At 40.9% G+C, this 21,604-nt stretch overlaps 1 protein-coding gene across 4 annotated transcripts in view; it reads right to left on the bottom strand.

Moving 5' to 3' along the window:
• Positions 1 to 21,604, bottom strand: part of APBB1IP (amyloid beta precursor protein binding family B member 1 interacting protein) — a 267,594-nt gene that overhangs the window by 29,912 nt on the left and 216,078 nt on the right. For all 4 annotated transcript variants that reach the window (XM_033931405.1, XM_033931404.1, XM_033931406.1 and 1 more), the window contains 2 exons: positions 6,150 to 6,248; positions 3,437 to 3,554 (listed from right to left, as the gene is read on the bottom strand). In XM_033931405.1, coding sequence (XP_033787296.1) covers positions 3,437 to 3,554; positions 6,150 to 6,248 — 217 coding nt within the window. The remainder of the gene's footprint in view (positions 1 to 3,436; positions 3,555 to 6,149; positions 6,249 to 21,604) is intronic.

Raw genomic sequence — 21,604 nt, 5'->3', positions numbered from 1 at the left:
TGCACAAAGTGACAGATATAACTAAGAAGACCATACGTCCTGTTTTGAATGGGACCGTCCCGTTTTTGGATCCCCTGTCCCCACACACAGCTTTGGGATGCCGAAATGTCCCGTTTTCAGGGACAGCATCCCGAAGCTGTGCGCGGGGACAACGGGACAGGCGATCGCTTCCTGTCCCTCCCTGCTGCGTGGAAAAAAACCCAAAAACCTGTTTTTCTGGCCTCTTGCAGCGCTGGAGGGAGGGAGAGAAGGGCAGAGACGAGGGCTGAGTGACACACGGTTTTCAATCCCTTTCAGTGCTGATTGGTCAGAATGGTCTGGGGCGGGGAGAGTCATAGAAGAGTCCATTCTCTAGCTCTGATTGGGGGGAGAAGAGAAAAGAAGGCATCACTCTCAGCTCCTTCTACTACTCATAGCTAGAGCGGGGGGAGGAGCCAGGGCTGGACATACAGCTGGAAAGATGGGCGCCCGATTTAAATCCTCCCCTGTCTGCTGCCGTCGCTGTTCTCCTTCTTACCTCCCTGCTGCTACTGGTAATCGTGGCCCAGAAGCCTTCTTCCCGACGTCAGTTCTGATGTCGGAGAGGACATTTCGGGCCAGCCAGGTAGAAAGAGAAAGACAAACAGAGAAAGAACGGGGGCATGGGGAGAGAGAAAGAAAGAAGGGGGCAGGGTAAAAGAAAGAAAGAAATGGGGCATGGAGAGAAAAACAGACATACAGAAAGAAATAAGGGGGGCAGGATGAAACAAAGAAAAAGTTGGGGGAGGGAATGAGGTCTGGAGGAGAGGAAGCATACAGGAGGCTGAAAGAAGGGAAGAAATATTGGATGCACAGTCAGAAGAATAAAGTGCAACCAGAGACTGATGAAATTACCAAACAAAGGTAGGAAAAATGATTTTATTTTCAATTTAGTGATCAAAATGTGTCCGTTTTGAGAATTTATATATGCTGTCTATATTTTGCACTATGGCCCCCGTTTACTAAATTGCAATAGCGGTTTTTAGTGCAGGGAGCCTATGAGCAGTGTGGGGCATTCAGCGCAGCTCCCTGCGCTAGAAAACGCTATTGTGGTTTAGTAAAAAGGGAAGGGGTATATTTGTCTATTTTTGTATAGTTGTTACTGAGGTGACATTGCATAAAGTCATCTGCCTTGACCTCTTTGAAAACCCGCGGAATGTAAATGATAATTAACATTTTCTCTGCGTACAGTGTGCTTTGTGTTTTTAAAATTTTATTTTTGCTAGATCATTTTGACTTGGCCACGAAAGTTAGGGGGAGGGAGGGAGGGGAGCTGCTGAAAGACATCTAGTAATCCTTGCAGGCTTGACTGTGCAGGGAATTATTTTTGTAAAATCATGTTTTGTTAAGTGACTGGCATTATTTAGACTTTATTTTCTATGAATGAATAGAATGAAAATGATATAAAATTACTTGCTTGTTTTTATGTGCGTGCGCTGAAGGAAAGTGGAGAGAGAGTGGGCTGAGGACGCTAAAGGGAAATGGGGAAGAGAGAGTGGGGAGAAGATGTTGATTTATAAATTGACAATTGTACAGAATATTGTTTCTTTTTATACTTTAATATAATAAGTTCAATATAAAACAATTCAAGGCTTGTGTGGATGGAATCAGATGGTTTGTGGGGATAGGGACCGAGCTTAAGGGATTAGTCCAATAAAATGGTATTTTCTTATTTCTCATCATTTGTTTTATTTTTATTTGTTAATTTGTAAAGTGGTGCATCAGTTTTTTCAAATTTACATCTACTGTCTTTATATTTTGCACAGTATTAGAGGACATGTATTACCGTTTTTGTGGTGTTGTGGTGTTGCATTGTATGCAGAGTCTGATTTCTTGGCAGTTCAGTTTAACTTTTGTCTACATATTTCTATTTTTAGTTTGTGTGATTATTCCATATTGGGTGAGGGTGTATCTGTTTGTGTGTATGAAAGGGACATGGCTTTCTGATAGCATCGACTGTACAGGATCAATTGACTGTGCAGGATCTGGCTTGTTTAGTTTTACAATGTATGTGTTGGTGTTCTAGTGCTCACTGCAGTGTTTAAGATGCTACCTTTTCCTAGGTACACTCTTGTTGTGCGATATGTGGATTGCTAGTAAAAATTATATTTTTCATATAGATGGGGGGGTGTCAAAAAATGATGGGCCCCAGGTGTCACATATGCTAGGTACGCCACTGAAGGGATGGTTAACAAAACTAAGAATGTCATGATGCCCCTGTATCGCTCCTTGGTGCGACCACATCTGAAGAAAGATATAGTGGCGCTAGAAAAGGTTCAAAGAAGAGCGATCAAGATGGTAAAGGGATGGAACTCCTCTCATAGGAGAAAAGACTAAAATGGTTAGGGCTCTTCAGCTTGGAAAAGAGATGGCTGAGGGGAGATATGATTGAAGTCTACAAAATCCTGAGTGTAGTAGAACAGGTACAAGTGGATCAATTTTTCACTCCGTCAAAAATTACAAAGACTAGGGGACACTCGATGAAGTTACAGAGAAATACTTTTATAACCAATAGGAGGTTTTTTTTCACTCAGGGAATAGTTAAGCTCTGGAACATGTTGCCAGAGGATGTGGTAAGATCGGATAGCGTAGCTGGTTTTAAGAAAGGTTTGGACAAGTTCCTGGAGGAAAAGTCCATAGTCTGTTATTGAGAAAGACATGGGGGAAGCCACTGCTTGCCCTGTATTTGTAACATGGAATATTGCTACACCTTGGGTTTTGGCCAGGTACTAGTGACCTGGATTAGCCAAAGTGAGAAAGGGCTACTGGGCTTGATGGACCATTGGTCTGACCCAGTAAGGCTATTCTTATGCTCTTATGTCATTCCCTAGTTGCTACCCGCATTTTGGGAAGACATATCCTAACCGAGGGCTGCCCAAGTCCGTTCCTCGAGATCTACTGGCAGGCCAGGTTTTCAGGATATCCACAATGAATATGCATGAGAGAGATTTGCCTGCATTGCCTTCTTGGTATGCAAATCTCTCTAATGCATTTTCATTGTGGATATCCTGAAAACCTGGCCTGCCAGTAGATCTCAAGGACCGGACTTGGGCAGCCCTGCCCTAACCTTTCCAAAATGTTTTAAACCCCAATCAGTAGTAAAGCAACATGAGGCGCAACATTGATACTCTAAGGTCCTTCTTATCGCTCCCTTTACAGCAACCCTGATGGGTGTCCCTTTAGGTAGAGTTACCATATGGCTCCAGAAAAAGGAGGACAGATTGAGACATCCGGGTTTTACTTTCATTGCTTTCAATCAAAGCATAACCCACATGTCTCTATCTGTCCTACTTACTTCCATTGCATTCAATGGAAGTAAAACCCGAATGTCTCAATCCGTCCTCCTTTTCCTGGAGCCATATGGTAACCCTACCTTTAAGTAAAGGTCTGTTGCTGGTATCCATCTATGTTACACTACCTGAAGAGGATGATCTGGCCGTGACAGTTGGATCTGCTTTGGAAAGGTTTGGCCAGCGGGATGCCAGCCCCATCCGCTGCACTGCAAATTTATAGTTGTCATATAGCGTCTTTCCATACTTGAAAGGAAAAAGAAGACAAAATGCTTAGAATGTGTCCAGCAGTGTGCTCAAGTGAAACAGATACTACTAGAGTGGTTGAATTACTACTTAGCTAAGGGAATTTTTTATTGTCTTTTTGTGGTTATACATTCAAAGTGGTTTACAGGTACTTATTTTATACCTGGGGTAATGGAGGATTAAGGGCTAGATGCACTAAAGTCAGCGACTGTTGCTAAACCTGTTTTCACAGTTTTAGCGACAATTGCATCACTTTGCATTTATCCACATTGAATTTCATCTGCCATTTGGCCGCCCAGTCTTCCAATTTCCTAAAGTCCGCCTGCAATTTTTCACAATCCGCATACGTTTTAACAACTTTGAACAGTTTAGTGTCATCTGCAAATTTAATCACCTCACTCGTCGTTCCAATTTCCAGATCATTTATAAATAAGTTAAATAGCACCAGTCCCAGTACAGACCCCTGCGGCACTCCACTGTTTACTCTCCTCCATTGAGAAAAATGACCATTTAACCCTACCCTCTGTTTTCTATCCGATAACCAATTCCTAATCTACAACAGAACTTTGCTACCTATCCCAAAACACTTAAATTTTCTCAGGAGCCTCTCGTGAGGAACTTTATCAAAAGCTTTCTGAAAATCTAGATATACTATATCAACCGGCTCACCTTTATCCACATGTTTATTCACACCTTCAAAGAAGTCAAGCATATTGGTGAGGCAAGATTTCCCGTCTCATTAAATCATGTTTGTCTACGTGTTCCACAATTTTATTTTTGTCAACATGTAAAATGCTGGACAAAATTTATTGAGCTATCAGAGGAGATGAACCTAACAGATCATTAGGGATGCCCATTTTTATGTCTCTCCTATGAAAGAGTGTGCTCTGGTAGCAAGCATCAAAAAACTCTTTTCCTTTTACTGCTCCCAGCTTATGGAACATCTGTCTTTCCCCCACCTGAGCTTCTTATTGGACCTGAATGCCTAATCTTTATACAGTAATAAGGGTGAATACTTTACTTCTCGGACAGGCCTTTGAAAGGCCTAGTTGACCTATTCTTTCTATTGCCCTTTTTGATTTTGTGCTTTTGGGTAGCCATCTATTGATTTTATAAGAACATATGTCCTTGTTTTGGGTTTTAGCTTAATGCAAACTGCTTTAATTGATGCAGTCACATATGTTAGGCTTCATATTTTGCAGACTGTCTAGAGTAAATAATTAGACTATGTAAGTAATAAATGTAACAAACACTTCAAATAAGTAAATAAAACATTTAAATGCTGGCTCCAGTAAAATATTTGTGGAATCAAGTTTCAACGATGAAGAATTCTTCCAAATACACTATATTGAGATATCAATAAAGTGTATTTGGAAGAATTCTTCATTGTTGAAACTTGGGGGTCCTTTTATTAAGGTGCGCTAACCGATTTAGCGCATGCTAAAGATTAGCGTGCACTAAATGCTAAGGTGCCCATAGAATATAATGGGCACCTTAGCATTTAGTGCATGCTAAATCGGTTAACGCACCTTAGTAAAAGGACCCCTTGATTCCGCAAATATATTACTACTACTATTAATTATTTTTAGAGTGCTACGCAGAGCTGTACAAAGTAAACAGTCCCTGCTTGAGTAAGCTTACAATCTAAGCAATCAAGAGAGAAATTTATCCCTGGTGGTTCGGTATTGTTCCATCCCCACTTTTTGGACTTTGTTTTTCATGGGGTTTCTTGTTTCCTTGTTCTTTGGTGGATCCTGTTTAATTATATCACTAAAAAGACTATGGATTAAGAATTAGCAGAACAGTGCCATAAAAATTCTTAACTGGGTTACTAGGCCCAAGTTTTAAATAGTGCAAGTTAAGGTTTGGCCTTAATTAGGTGCAGGGCAAAAAAAGAATCTTTTTTGTCGTAGCTCTGACTCTTCTATCAAACTGCGCTGGCAGTTTGTAGCGCGGTGAGCCATGCTGAATGGCCCGCACTGCTCCCGACGCTCATAGAGGTCCTATGAGCGTCGAGAGCAGCGCGGGCCATTCAGCGCAGCTCTCTGCTCTAAAAACTGCCAGCGCAGTTTGATAGAAGAGGCCCTTACCCCCCTCTTTTACCAAGGTGCGCTAACCGATTAGCACGTGCTAATCGAATAGTGCGCGCTAAGCGCTAACGCGTCCATAGACTAAACACGCATGCGTTAGCGTTTAGCGCACGCTGTTCGGTTAGCGCACCTTAGTAAAAGAACGCCTTAGTGTTGGTATCTGGTATACCCAATTTTGCAGGTGACCTTGGATTCCTCACTGATGGGAATAGATGTGGCCATGCTGTGTGTTTATTTTGATAACAGTGTCTTAATGATGGCCCTTCATTTCATCCTTTATGATTTAGAGCAATAAGGGCATGGGGATGGTGCCTTGATCCAAGTGTTTCGGGCCAGAATCATGACCTGTGGGACCTGCCCTCTAGTGCCCCCACCCCTCCCACTATGCTACAACTACTACATGGGAGACAATAGACCCAGAACAGTTTTTGCACCCCTATCTCCTTTGTGCCTTGCGCGGCCACACCACTCGCACAGCCCTCAGGACAGTCCTGCTTTGACCTACCTTAGCGATTCTTATTCCAGTTACCCATTGATGCAGAGTCCACGAGTCATCACAACATAAATACTTGATATACTGGGACTCCTTCTGAATCTGTGGATGCTGAAAAGAACATGTTTTGTTATTGGAAAGTAAAACTCTACAAGCAAAAATCAACAATCAAGATATGTGTAAAGCTCCAAGTACCAGGATCCTTTAAACAAAATGAGAGCCATAACTAAGCAAGAGGGAGAGCTGTCCAGGGTGCAAAATATGACACACATAGTAACATAGTAACATAGTAGATGACGGCAGATAAAGACCCGAATGGTCCATCCAGTCTGCCCAATTTAAATTTTTTTTTTTTTTTTTTTCTTCTTAGCTATTTCTGGGCAAGAATCCAAAGCTTTACCCGGTACTATGCTTGGGTTCCAACTGCCGAAATCTCTGTTAAGACTTACTCCAGCCCATCTACACCCTCCCAGCCATTGAAGCCCTCCCCTGCCCATCCTCCACCAAACGGCCATACACAGACACAGACCGTGCAAGTCTGCCTAGTACTGGCCTTAGTTCAATATTTAATCTTATTTTCAGATTCTAAATCTTCTGTGTTCATCCCACGCTACTTTGAACTCAGTCACAGTTTTACTCTCCACCACCTCTCTCAGGAGCGCATTCCAGGCATCCACCACCCTCTCCGTAAAGTAGAATTTCCTAACATTGCCCCTGAATCTACCACCCCTCAACCTCAAATTATGTCCTCTGGTTTTACCATTTTCCTTTCTCTGGAAAAGATTTTGTTCTACGTTAATACCCTTTAAGTATTTGAACATCTGAATCATATCTCCCCTGTCTCTCCTTTCCTCTAGGGTATACATATTCAGGGCTTCCAGTCTCTCCTCATACGTCTTCTGGCGCAAGCCTCCTATCATTTTCCTCTGGACCGCCTCAAGTCTTACGTCTTTCGCCAGATACGGTCTCCAAAACTGAACACAATACTCCAAGTGGGGCCTCACCAATGACCTGTACAGGGGCATCAACACCTTCTTCCTTCTACTGACTACGCCTCTCTTTATACAGCCCAGCATCCTTCTGGCAGCAGCCACTGCCTTGTCACACTGTTTTTTCGCCTTTAGATCTTCGGACACTATCACCCCAAGGTCCCTCTCCCCATCCGTGCATATCAGCTTCTCTCCTCCCAGCATATACGGTTCCTTCCTATTATTAATCCCCAAATGCATTACTCTGCATTTCTTTGCATTGAATTTTAGTTGCCAGGCATTAGACCATTCCTCTAACTTTTGCAGATCCTTTTTCATATTCTCCACTCCCTCTTCGGTGTCTACTCCGAAAAGCTGGTAGCTGATGAAAAGCCAGGGAGTGTGCCGTTATCCTTTTACCAACCATGAAGGGGAGAGGGAGTGGAAGAGGAGAGAGAGAAAAATTCTTGAGTACCTGAATAAATTCATGTACAGTAAACCCCCATGAATTCACAGTTCGCGAATAGCAGACTAAGTAGTTCGTGGTATTTTCCGACCCCCTCTTCCTGGTACTAAAGTCAGGCTACACCAATCAGGAGCTGCTATGACACGCTATCTGGCGTGTCAAAGCAACTCCTGATTGGTGTAGCGTGACTTTAGTACCAGGAAGAGGGGGTCGGAAAATACCAGAGAATGATTTTCAGCAGCTGCTGGCGCCCCAGCTGCCCTCTCCTGCCTTCGATCAGCTCCTAAACTGTAGTCGTGGTTGTTTTGAAATTCGTGGGTGTTCCTGGAATAGAACACCCGTGAATTTCGGGGGAGTACTGTAAACCGTTCTGAGCTCTCCTGGGAGAACGATATAAAAAAATGAATAAATAAATAAATAAAATAAATAGGAGGCAGATGTATGAAAATATGCTTGCCTGCTTTAGATGCAAAAATACCTGGATATAGCTCTGACCTTAATAATGGATACTAACTTCTACAGGCCTGGTTTTCAGGATATCCACAACAAATATGCATGCTTCCAATGTGTGCAAATACATAAATATCTTATATTCATCAGGGAAATCCCTGATTTTAGAGGATATACTAAATCCTATGGAAGCTTTGGCTCCATACCAGGGATGCACAATTCTGGTCCTTAAGGGTACCAAACTTCTCATGGTTGTGGATATAAAAGTAAATATTCATGTTTAATATTTATACATATATGATTTAATAACTTGGCTAAGTTACATATTTTAAGTATCCTGAAAATCTTATCTGCGTCTGTCTCTCAAGGACCAGAGCCGTGCTTCTCTGCCCTGAGCTAAGTATGGGATAAACAATAGTGCAGGATTAAAGGGAAAAGTCAAAAGGTCAGGATCAGTGCAGTGTGGCTCATCCAGGAGGTATAGCTGACATTACTTTCATTTTAGAAGTGTAGCTAGCAAAAAGGTAACCTAATCCTCAACTGCTTCTTGTCCTGAAGAGATGCTGAGTAAGGATCTGCTAAGGGGAAGAAAAACTCCATTGGAATATCTTACCTGCTGGCATTCAAACTTGGAAAAAAGTAAAATTTGGGCTTTAGTAGGTTATTTCACTGTCCTTCTCTTTTACTTTTTTAGTTCAGTACACTGTTTCAGCAAAGTTAGCTTAGGCAAAAGAGTCTCTGTTAGGGTTTTTATATAAAAAGTGATTTAGTCTGGTATGTCAGATTAGGGCACAGATAAGAGTTGAGGAAAGTCTTTGTTGAGTGTTTAATTCCTGCCCACCTCCCCAGTTACCATCCATTCCTGAGCTGATCTTTTGATTTATAGGCTCTTCAATCAATTAGGAACAGGGTATTGCTTTGGTAGGATTTTTTTCTTCTTTCTTTTTTTCATCAGGTGTGAGTACTACTGCAACTTCAGTATGGCTGGGAAACATCGTGTCACCAAAGCTGTTTGCCAGGTTACAGCTTCTTTCTCTGTGTAGATGGAAAATGTTACCCAAGCAGAGGGAGTGGATCCATGTGCAAGCTATCTTCAGCTAGAATCCCTCATGAAAGAAGTAAAGGAACTGAGAGAGAAGGTAGCATGGGGGGGGAAAGAGGGTAAAATATTAGATGACGGGAAGGGGAATGCAAGAGAAAGCTGACCAGCAGGTATGCTGACTGGCAGCAAGATACCGCTCGCTCAACAGTGTCTGATATTGAACTTGGGGGTGGGTAAGTGGGGGTAGTGATCCACCCCGGCTACAGCCCAAAAGGGCTTAGAGGGCCAGCATCGTGATCTTCTTCGGCAGTGGCAGCATTCACAATTCATTGCTCTGCTGGCGCGGGGCCTTCCAGGTCCTGCCTGGCAGAAAGAAGGCCCAAAGCCAGCAAAAGCCGTGAGTTGTGAAGGCTGAACTGCCGATGGGGTGTGTGTGTGTGACAAAGAGAGAGAGACGGAAGGAGAGAAATGCTACACCCAATTAGGGAGAGGAGGACGGGAAGGAGAAGGAAAACCAGGGAAGGGAGAGAAGAAGAAAGAGAGATGCCAGACAATGGGGAAAGGAGAGCGTGAAAGGAAGGAGATATCAGACTATGGAGGGGGAGAGAGAGATGCCAGGGCATGGGGGGAGGCAAGGGAAGAGATGCAAGACCAAGGAAAAGGAAGGATAGGAGATAGCAGATCATGGAGGAGGAGGGATATTTGGAAGGGAAGGGGAGGAGATGCCAGGGCATGGGGGAAGGGAATAGAAAGAAAGGAGATAGAGATAGCAGACTGGGGAGTGGAATTATAATGAAGGAAGGAAAGGAGAAGACAGTGATGCCAGAGCATAGGGGAGACAGAGAGAGAAAAATGGAGAGGGGGTGAAGCTGAAATGAATCATGTACAAAGGAGAGAAGGAGCACAGGATAGACAGTATATGGAAGGGGCATAAAAAGAGGGAAGATGCCATATGGAAGAGAGAGAAAGGGCAGACAGTGGATGGAAGAGGCAGAGTACAGATGCTGTATGAAAAAAGAGTGAAGAGAAGATGACTAAACCAGAAACAACAAAAGTGGAAAATAGATTTTTATGTTGCTTTAGAATAAAGTAGTATTGTAGCTGTATTGATAAAAGTTTATAATCAGGAAATGGAAATAAGGCAATCTTTTTATTGAACAAACTCCCTTCCTCAGGTCAGGACAAGATAACTTAACAGTAGTATACTGTACTGATCTGGAGGATTTGGCTTCTGAAAGCTAATTGAAAAGTGGATTAGTCCAATAAAATGATATCTTATTTCCCATTTGTTTTATTTCTGTTTGTTAATTTGTAAAGTGATGATTACTATTCCTCAGTTTTATCAAATTTACATCTGCTATCTTTATATTTTGCACAATATTAGGGTAGAATAAAGTGTTTTATTTTGAATTTATGAATTGAAAAAGGTTAGCTTTGGGAAATATTAATTACAGGAGTCTTTGTACTGTATTCAGTACAAAATATGGAGCCCCTTTTTAGGTTTTGTATTTCACAATGTGCCTGGTAGTAGAGAACTTTGTGCTGCTATTGCTCAGATAAAATGAAAATCAGGGTTGTTTTTTTTTTTTTTGGTATGGTGACTTTCATGGAGAAACGTTCTAGTCCTGATTTGCAGGTTGTGGGGAGATGGAATATCAGCTCCCATATAACTAATTTTATTATGGTGTGTTAAACTGAGCTTTTGTTTTGCTTTCTTTCTCATTTTGCTCCTTGTTTGAGCATCATCTATCTCCTTTGTGTTTTTGTTGATAAGCAGGTTAAAGTATGTGTGGTGAGAAACATGGTTCTTTGAGTTTGTCTGGAAAGATCTATTGTTTTGCTTTAAACATGGGTGACTTGGCCTAAAAGGAGTGGTGTATGAGGCTCTGCTGTCATTTACTGTGTTACTGAAGCTACTACCCTTAAGAAGCTGCTGCTAATAGTTGGGGGCGGCCCTTGCCCCACCCCTATTTTGGTGTTACCAGCTCATCCCTAGCCTCAGGCAGCAGATTGCCTTGAGCCGCCCCTGGATACAGGGCCTTATTCAGAAATACATTTTTATACTTATGGACAAAATATTTCACTTACATATTCTGATATATGTCATTATTTGCCAAAAGTTAATCAAAATGGATTAAATAAGTCCAATAAATAAAGATATCGCCTTATTTTCTCATTTTGATCTGTTTTATTTCTCTTCATTACCATGAACAGATATTGAACAAGACCCATAGAAAGCAGCTTTCTATCAATACCAGCAGATGGCATCAAATGCTTTTTGTATCTTATAGAAAGCTCAGTTTGATACTGCATTTATTCTTGAAACATAAAAATTCTTTAAGAAGAATGTATGAAATTCTTCTTTGATTGTAAATTGCCATGTTACGTTTTCAAATAAAATACTGTACTTAAAAACACTGGCTTATTGTAAGTATAGCAGTTTATCATTTCCTTCAAGTGCCATTTTGCATACAGCAGAACGCAGCGAATGGAATTGAGACTAGAGAATGACACGGTGACAAAATTCATCCCCATTCCCGTCCCCGCGGATAACCGCGGGAAACCATCTTCATGTTATTCTTTAAGGAGAGAGGGAAGAATCGGAGTATGAATGGCCACAACCACTGACCCGCAAGCTTTGCTTTGAAGAATGCTGGTGTAGAAGGACTGAGGTTGAAACAGACACTACAGAATGACAGTCTCTGGTATCCAGAGCAGATATTGTGATGTCATAATGCCTCATTCCACCAGTGCCTAAGAGCCAATCACATCAATGATGTCACAATGGCTTCATTATCCTTGGCTCACATAAGAATCAGAGTATAATTGGGCACAACCACTGACCCGCAAGCTTTGCTTTGAATAATGCTGGTATAGAAGGACAGAGGTTGAAATAGACACTAGAAAATGACATGGGATTATTTCCCGCGGGGACGGGAACGGTGATGAATTTTGTCACCGTGTCATTCTCTAATTGAGACGTCCAGGTCAAGATGTACTCAAATCGAGTGATATTTTAGAAAAGGCTCTGCCTGTAGAAATGCTTGTGTGTTTGTAATGTAATGTAATGTAATGTAATTTATTTCTTATATACCGCTACATCCGTTAGGTTCTAAGCGGTTTGAAGAAAATATACATTAAGATTAGAAATGAGAAGTAAGAAGGTACTTAAAAAATTCCCTTACTGTCCCGAAGGCTCACAATCTAACTAAAGTACCTGGAAATTAATAAAGAAGAGAAAATAAAGATGGTTGAAAAAAGAAAAATTCTATGTGAATTTATAGGATGGAAATTAAACTGACAGTGAAGAACTGTATGAAAAATACATATGGAATTCAGTTAGAGAGGGTAGGTTTGCTGTCATGTACACCCCAAAAACAAGGTAAAAAAAACCCCACAGCAAGCAAACAGAAAAAAAGTGGAGAAGGAACTGTACACGTCAACCTGAGATAATATCAGTCTGTGTTGCAATATTCTGAACCAGCAAGAAATACAGACTGTTTTGATTTGTTTTAATAAATTTTAGTATATTATCTCAGACTGATGTGTACATAGGGTTACCAGACGTCTGGATTTACCCGGTCATGTCCTCTTTTTAGAGGACATATCCGGGCATCCGGTCGGCTTTTCAAAATCCAGCACTTTGTCTAGGTTTTGAAAAGCTTCCAGCTCAGGACCGCATCAGGAAGGCACCTGCGCATGCAACGTGGTGACGCCACGTGCCTGTGAACATACATGTGACATCATCGCGTCACATGCCCTCCTGATGTGGCTCTGAGCATGAGAATAGGTTGAGGACGTGGGGCTGGGGGTGCGAGGCTGCGGCAGAATGGGGCGGGGTTGGGTGGAACTGGACGGGCCTGGGGGTGGGGGGGGGCCATGGGTCCAGATTTTACAATAGTAATATCAGGTAACCCTATGTGTACAGTTCCTTCCCCACCTTTTCTCTGTTTTATGCTGTCATGTACAGCAGGAACACCCATTTTAGAAAATACACATGGACAAAATGAAAGGCACAAACTCAGCAGCTTCTACTTTTTACAAACCTACATATATAAACATCACATATTACAGCAAGATGTGAAGCCACAGTTTTAATCTGGTTTCATGTTGCCATTTTTACCAAGTCGTGCCATACTATATTAGCCATGCTTTGTAGTACTATGTTTACCGTTAGGCTTTGTAATTTTTTTTTTATTTTTAAACTTTGATAGTGTAATACAAATAAAAAAATCATACAAACTGCCTGAAAACACACTATTAATTATACAAATATTACATTAAACAATCATTTTCTCCCCTTCTTATCTTAATTATTAAAATAATAATACAACATATGATATGGTTTCAATATTATAATGAAATAATTTAAATCCTTAAAATACATTTCCCCTCTCCCCCACCCTCCCTGGATGTGCAAGGACTCTAATAGAAATAGAATGAAGAAACATAATCTTAATTATACTGCAATAAAATTAGTCAATGGACTCCATATATCATTAAAGGACTTATTATTTTCCCGACGTTCCGCCATCATCCTTTCATACTTATAAGTAGTACACACAGTTACTCACCAAAAAGTAAAATTAATCCTATCATGGTTTTTCCAATTAAGGGTAATCAGTTGAACCCCTATTCCTGCCAAGATCAATAAAAGACGACTTTTATATTTATCTAATGTGGGTTTAACATGAAGTAGCGTACCACATATTATTGCCTCATATGACAAGGGGATAGATGATTCAAGAATGAGATTAATTTGTCCCCAAATTGATTTCCAGAAACCAAGTATCAATGGACAAAAATATAACAGATGATCCAAAGTCCCTATATTAATATGACAATGCTAGCATCTATTAGATTTAGAATTGTCTATTTTTTGTAATCGAATTGGGGTCCAAAAAAATCCTATGTAATAAAAATAGCCATGTTTGTCTCATAAATGCTAACGCTGTACATTTCAACCTCCAAGTCCAAATTTGTGGCCAACGAGATACAGAAATATACTGTTTTATCTTGATGCTCCAAATATCTCTAAGACTATTTTTTGTTTTTTTTATTTAAAAATTCAGAAATCAATTTATACCACTGGGCGGCCTCATGCCCTACTAGATCTGTCTGGTAGCAAAGGATCTGCAAGCTAAAATAAGTTTTTTAATTTTTCCATTCAGGGAACCCACTCTGAATAGCCTGCTTCAACTGCAACCACCTATATTGTTGAGATTTTAAAATGCCAAATGATTGTTGCAGCTATGAAAAATCAAGCAGTTTTCCATTAGACATAACATCATCTAATGTCCAAATACCTGTCTGCATCCAATTCTTCCAGGCGATCCCAGCACTGCCTATTTGAATCTTAGAGTTTAACCATAAGGACTGCAAAGTAGATTTCATTATAGGAACATCTGTAAGTTTGTCAATAAATTTAATTGTTTTCCAAGTGTCCAATAAAATTATGTTGTCCTTAGCATATCTAGGTAATCTGATACTTAGTACATGAGATAATCGCATAGGGGACATAATTTTCCATTCAAGATATAACCAATCCGGCTGATGTTCCAAGAGCTCAGGGAGGATCCAATACATACCTTGACGTAATATATATACCTATAAAAATTTTGAAAATTTACCCCACCCTCCACAATTGTTTTTTGCAAAGATACTAAAGCAATTCTTGCATTTTTCCCAAGCCAAATAAATTTTGTCAGAACACTATTTAGCTTTTTGTAAAAGGACCTTTGAAAATAAACTGGCAACATACCCATTTGGTAGCAAACTACAGGCAAAATCATCATTTTGAGCGTTTGAACTCTCCCCCACCAAGACAAATGTAAAGGGTTCCATTGCTCACACATTTCCGTGACCTTTTAACAGTAAGGATTTTTCATTTACTTTCATCGTTTCTTCCAAAGTACTTTTTATCCAAATCCCTAAATATTTTATACCATTCTCCTTCCAGATAAAAGGAAACGCATCAAATAATCCTTTTATACAATGCACATTTAATGGAAGAACCTCTGATGTACTCCAATTTATTTTATAACCAGAGAATTTTCCAAATCTATCTACCAACTCCAGTAAATGTGGAATGGCCAACTCAGGATTCCTCAAATGAATTAAAATATCACCTGTATACGCAGAGACCTTATATTCCCGACCTGCATAAGGAATACCTCGTATCTCCTCTGCCTGCTGAATAGCCAAAAGTAAGGGTTTCAGAACAATATCAAACAGTAAAGGAGATAGCGGACACCCCTGTCTAACTCCCCTCGCCTAACAAAACCGTTAGGCCTTTTTATCGCTGGCCATGGTGGTGTTAGCTGTGATGTTCATAGGAATTCTATGAGCATCAGAGCTAATATTGCCGCAGCTGCTGATAAAAAGCCTGATGTGGCTTTGTAAAAGAGGGGTGGGGGGGGGGGTAAAAAAGATATTATTTTTTCCTTTTATGTTTTTGTTTTATTTCTACATATTACCCTACAGACTTGACATATGGCCTTGATTGATGAGCAGTTCAAAGAGGTTTACATATAAAATATAAAATTGTGAACAAGAATACCAAAGCTTGAAAGAGGGAAAGGATCAATCACACAAAGGGTTTCTTTTACAAAGCCACGATAGGGGTTCCCCCACGACAAATGTACCGAAGCCCACTGAATTCTTATGGGCTTCAGCGCATTTGCCGCAGGCAAATTGCTACTGCAGCTTTGTAAAAGGAGCCCAAAGTGATCATAATATTCCAAACTGAATAAAACAGGCACCTGATCAGATCAGTTGACCCAGGATTCAAGTTTCAAAAGAACCAGTGAAAATATGTCTTTAATAAAACTTTGAATTTTTTTTTTTTTGCAAAACTACTCAGCTTGAATAAATCCAGGCTCAAAAATTAAAAAGCAGAATGTCTCATTGACTCATAATGGGCCGCTTGGGATCAGGCAAAAGCCAAACAGTTAGAATCTATACTCTTCAAGAAATCCCTTAATAAAGCTTAATACCATGATAAAGCTTAACCCCCCTCTTACCATCCCCTCCCTAACCCCAGATCCTACTTTTCCCTCTCTTGGAAACCTTCTCTGATCTAACGTTGTAACCCTTCTTCCATAACTCTTTTTGTAATCCGCTTTGAACCGAAAGGTAATGGCGGAATAGAAATCTGTAATGTAATGTAATGTAATGTAATCTACACATAGAAATGGCTATGTGCTAATTGGGAAAGTAGTGCATAGCCATGTTGTTCCAGCATCTACATTGGCTTCCTGTTCATTTCCGCATTTCATTTAAAATCTTGTCTCAAACATAAGGCTTATCCTTTAGGGATCCCGTCTTATTTGTCATCCTTAACTGTTCCTTCCATACGCTCTCAATCCCTTAGATCAGTGGCCTCCAATGTATGGCCTCGATTGAAGAGCATTGCAGCTAACTGTTTGATGGCTACAATGTAGATGCTGGAACAACGGTGAAAGATGATTGTATCTGTGGCCTGCCATAAAAGTCTTGCCACAATATTTTGCAAAGTTTGTAGATGCTTAAGATGAGGTTTAGGGGCTGTGCTAAAAAGTGGCCTGCGGTAGCCCCAGCATGGGGCCTTCCTGTGCACAGATGCAACTTTTAATGCGGTCACAATATGGCTATGCACAACTTTCCCAATTAGCACATGGTCGTTAGTGCATGAGCCCTTACTAACACCTATTTTCTAGGCGGTAAGGGCCCCCATGCTAACCAAACACTAATTGATTAGTTGTTCACTTGGTGATGTAGTAGTCCTAACTAATTAGCACTGGACATGCCTACTCTCCACTCCCAGACCCACCCCTAGCGCTAAAAAAATATTTTCATTTTCTTAGCATATGGATAGCTTGCACCAAACACAAAATTACCACAGGACGCTCGAGTGTACCCTGCAGTAGTGCCTTTTAGTATTAGTGCTTACTGCAACATAGTAAAAGGGTCCCTTAGAAATGCCCCCAGAGACTGAGTTACGATAGTTCAGAATGTGTGAATGAGAGCGTGAAAAGTGGAAAAATCTAAGAAACTGAGCATATAAGAAAATTTACAAATAGAAAAAAAAAAGCCAGATCATACCACAGCAGCAATCTGATCAGCAAAAATCAATTCTGAATCAATACAAATCCCCCGGTATCTAAAACAACGAACTGGATTAATGGGGAGGTCAAAAAGTAGTGGATAGCCTGTGGTTGAGGAAGTAAACCTGTAATCCAATAGGCCACGGTTTGATCTGGATTCAAGGCCAACTAGTGTTGGTAGAGCCATTGTGCCAGGGATTTCAAACAGTGCTGTATAGGTAGTAGGAAAAATTAATAAAATATTATCAGCATAAAAAAATCTTAACATTATGTGATTGAATGAGTATAGGTAAAGGGCTCACACCTCAGAGGGTGATGAACATGGTAGGGAAATGTCACTTGAAAAATTCGCCAAAAGTACCATGAGCTGCTGCTAGAGATCACAGCAGCCATTTTCTTCTAGTGTCCGCAAGGGGCAGGATCAAGTGGTCATCGATCTTCACCTAATAACTCCCATCAGGGACATAAGGTAGGCCAGGGGTGTCAAAGTCCTTCCTCGAGGGCCACAATCCAGTCGGGTTTTCAGGATTTCCCCAATGAATATGCATGAGATCTATTTACATGCACTGTTTTCATTGTATGCTAATAGATCTCATGCATATTCATTGGGAAAATCCTGAAAACCTGACTGGATTGCGGCCCTCGAGGAGGGACTTTGACATCCCTGAGGTAGGCCCTGTATAAAGGAGGTCTACCTGTATTGTGGGAGGGAGGGGATAGAGGTTGGGTGTTGGATCGCCCAAAGAGAGGGAGGGAGATCATCGTGGCGGGCTGGGAGGAAGGAAGGAGGGAGCTCTGTAAGGGAATTGTGCAGGCTTAAAACAAAAGAATAATCTATAACAAAAGAATAACTCTGATTGTAATGAATACACAGGTTTTAGACCCATTTCTAATCTGTCATTATTAGTGAAGAAAGTGGAAAAAGCAGCTCTGGGACAGCTTGTTGATTTCTTAGAGGAAAATAAGATTCTTTACGCTCAGCAATTGGGTTACAGGAGTAATCAACATGGAATCATTACTGTTAGAAAAGACAGATAAAATTCTGTGTAAAGCTGAGTCTGGTTTGGACATCATACAGGTACAACTTGACCTGACAGCAGCCTTTGACACAGTCTTGTTTTTGAAATTGTTGCAGAGATTCAATGAAATGGGTCTAAATTCTACAGTGTTCTTATTTTTCTAATCACTCATGTTCAGTATTTTGGAAGAGTGAATTGTCATCTAAGGGGTCTGTTGGATCAAGAGTACCTCAGGGGTCATTATTATTCCCAATTCTTTTTAATATGTACTCGGTACCCCTAGCAAAACTGTTGAAAACATGGGAACATAAGAACATAAGAAGCGCCATCTCCAGAACAGACCCTAGGTCCATCAAGTCCGGCGATCTGCACATGCGGAGGCCCTACCAGGTGTACCCTGGCATAGTTTTGGTCCCCATATCGCTCCAAGCTTCTCATAAAGAGAAATGCATCTAGCCTACCCCTACCCATGTCACTTCATGCCACTCATAAGGAGATGTACATCTAACTTACCCTTAAATCCTAGAATGATAAGAGGGATACTAATTTTAACATCTTTGCAGACGATATCCAATTCATTGGAAAAAAAATCATGAATTACTGGTTTCTGATCTTAATGCTAAATTGGATCAGTTGTGCAATTGGCTTGTTGAGAATCATTTAATTATAAATGCAGAAAAGTCCACAGCCATGTGGATTTCACGTAGCCTTTCAGATCTGAGAATGGTATGAGAGCTAGATGGCAATCCGTTGCTGCTCCATTCACAACGATGATTCAGACTTGAGCTATAAAGTTCAAATAAGTCATGTTGTAAAATCGTACTTTTTTCATTTAAGATTACTGTGGCAGTTAAAGCCATTTTTGACAATGGAGAATCTCACTAAATTGATCCATGCTTTCATTACTAGCTGTGTAGATTAATGTAATACTTTGCTTTTGGGATCAAGTAAGGTCAACTTGCATTGTTTACAGCTGATCCAAAATACAGCTGCTAGGCTTTTGACATGTGCGCAATGAAAAGATCATATTATTCCAGTCCAGTGGCATAGTAAGGCGGCGATACGGGGAGTGCGGTGGCACCCTTCCTCCGCTCCCCCACTCGCCCGCTCACTCCCCACCCACCTGCCCGCTCACTGCCCACTCCTATCCTTGCCGCATGTGCCCCTTGCCTTCCCCATACCTGTTTGGCACTCTCTCTGACATCACTTCCGGGATCTATGCCTAGGGAAAGGGAAGGGGTTGCGCACGTGGTGGGGGAGGGGTGCTACCGCTCCGGGCATCCCTCACCCTTACTACACCACTGCTCCAGTCTTATTTAAATTGAACTGGTTGCCTGTTACCAAACATTATTGAGTTTAAGGGCTCCTTTTACTAAGGTGTGCTAGCGTTTTTAGCGCACGCAGGATATTACCACATGCTACACCACGCGCTACGTGGCTAGAACCAACCCCAGCTCAATGCTTGCATTAAGATTTAGTGCACACGGCAATTCAGCGCGCGCTATTCCGCGCGTTAATGCCCTTGGGACACATCCTAATCACACCCATACCCAAAGACCAGAAGATCTCGCTCACACTGGCGTCCAACTACAGACCCATAGCGAGCACCCCCTTTTTCACCAAAATGCTGGAAGGGCTGGTCAACTTGGAATTAGTAAATCACTTAGATAAGTACTCTCTCCTAAATGACCACCAATCTGGATTCAGAAAAGGATTCAGTACCGAGACAGTCCTAGGCTCTCTCCTTAACCACCTATATGACCTTTTCAATCAAGGTTCCAGTGCCTTGATCCTACAGTTAGACTTCAGCAGTGCCTTCAATCTCGTGGACCACGAAACTATGCTTAGGTGCCTCGACGAAATGGGAATATCAGGAAGAGTGTGGACCTGGTTCCAAGGTTTCCTAACCAAATGATCTTATCAAGTGGTCCATGAAGGAAATTACTCTGAACCCTGGAAAAGCCCCTTGGGAGTCCCATAAGGATCCCCCCTATCTCCCACCTTGTTCAATATATACATCTCTTCTCTAGGCCACCTTTTACAAAAGCTTAACCTAACTTATTATATATACGCAGACGACATCTCCATACTAATACCAATAACAAATGCAATAATAATACAAATAACAAATAAATAATACAATAAATAAATACAATAAAATAATACAATAAATAAATACAATACATAAATAAATAAATAAATACAATAAATAAATACAATAAAATAATACAATAAATAATAAATAATACAAATAACAAACTCAACCAACTCAAAACATATCTCCTCCATCATGCTTGAAATAGAAAAATGGACTTTAAACTTCAAACTGAAATTAAACTCAGAAAAGACAAAGATTTTCCTTGCTAGCCCAAACGAGAAAATCTCCGCAACTACAATATATGTAAACGGCCATGATCACCCAATACTAAAAACCATAAAAATACTGGGAGTCACCCTGGATACCCACCTGACCCTGACCGAGCACATAAACTCGGTGACTAAAAAATGCTTCTTCATCCTTTGGAAACTGAAAACCATAAAAAAATACTTCGACCCGCTATCCTTCAGAATATTGGTACAATCACTGATTTTATCCACCCTGGACTACTGTAACATTGTCTACTTGGGAATATCTAAAAAAAATGTGAGAAAACTGAGAATAGTTCAAAATACGGCCATCCGTCTAATATTCGGACTAAAGAAGAGCGATCATGTTAGTCCATTCTACAAACTCCTTCATTGGTTACCAATTGAAGCACGAATTCTATTCAAATTCTCCTGCCTCTGCTATAAACTAATCTGGGGACTGGCCCCCAGCTACCTACTACCTCACTTCAAATTCCACTCCTCTATTAGGCCTACCAGAAACTGTAACCTCTTTACCTACCCAAATATCATAGGCTGTAGATATCGCACCTTCTTTGATAGAACATTCAAATTCCAAGCAGGTAGACTGCAAACTTGGACAGGCTACTTTACTGATGCCGCCAGAGAATCATATAGTATCTTTAGGAAAGAACTAAAAACCACCTTGTTTAAGAAATTTATAACCTAACCAGACTTCTCCCCTAAAATCGGAGCCTCCTCCCATCCCAAGGAGTCCGTCTACCCTCTTCTGCCAAAATTTCTATCTTTAATTGTTACCAGTTTTTCCCACTGGTGCCCGTCCTTCGTTCAAATGTACCAAGTTAACAACTTACTTCTCATCTTATGTTATCTTTTTCACCTTCGCAGTCTTGTAACTCAAAGCGCAATCTCCTTTCTCTTCTCCTACTTATGCTCTGAATATCGTCAACTGTATAATGCTACTCATTGTGAAACCGTGTAATACACAGACCCTGTAACTCTCCTGTTACTATCACTAGATGTTCAATGCTATACTCTGTAATTCGCTGTCAGTACAGTTTCTCTTCATTGTAAACCGCCTAGAAGTCGCAA

The sequence above is a fragment of the Geotrypetes seraphini genome, chromosome 2, assembly GCF_902459505.1.
Source record: "Geotrypetes seraphini chromosome 2, aGeoSer1.1, whole genome shotgun sequence".
In the NCBI taxonomy this organism is placed as follows: domain Eukaryota; kingdom Metazoa; phylum Chordata; class Amphibia; order Gymnophiona; family Dermophiidae; genus Geotrypetes; species Geotrypetes seraphini.
The sequence above is the reverse complement of the archived record's forward strand: the minus strand, read 5'-3'. Positions and strand labels throughout refer to the sequence as shown.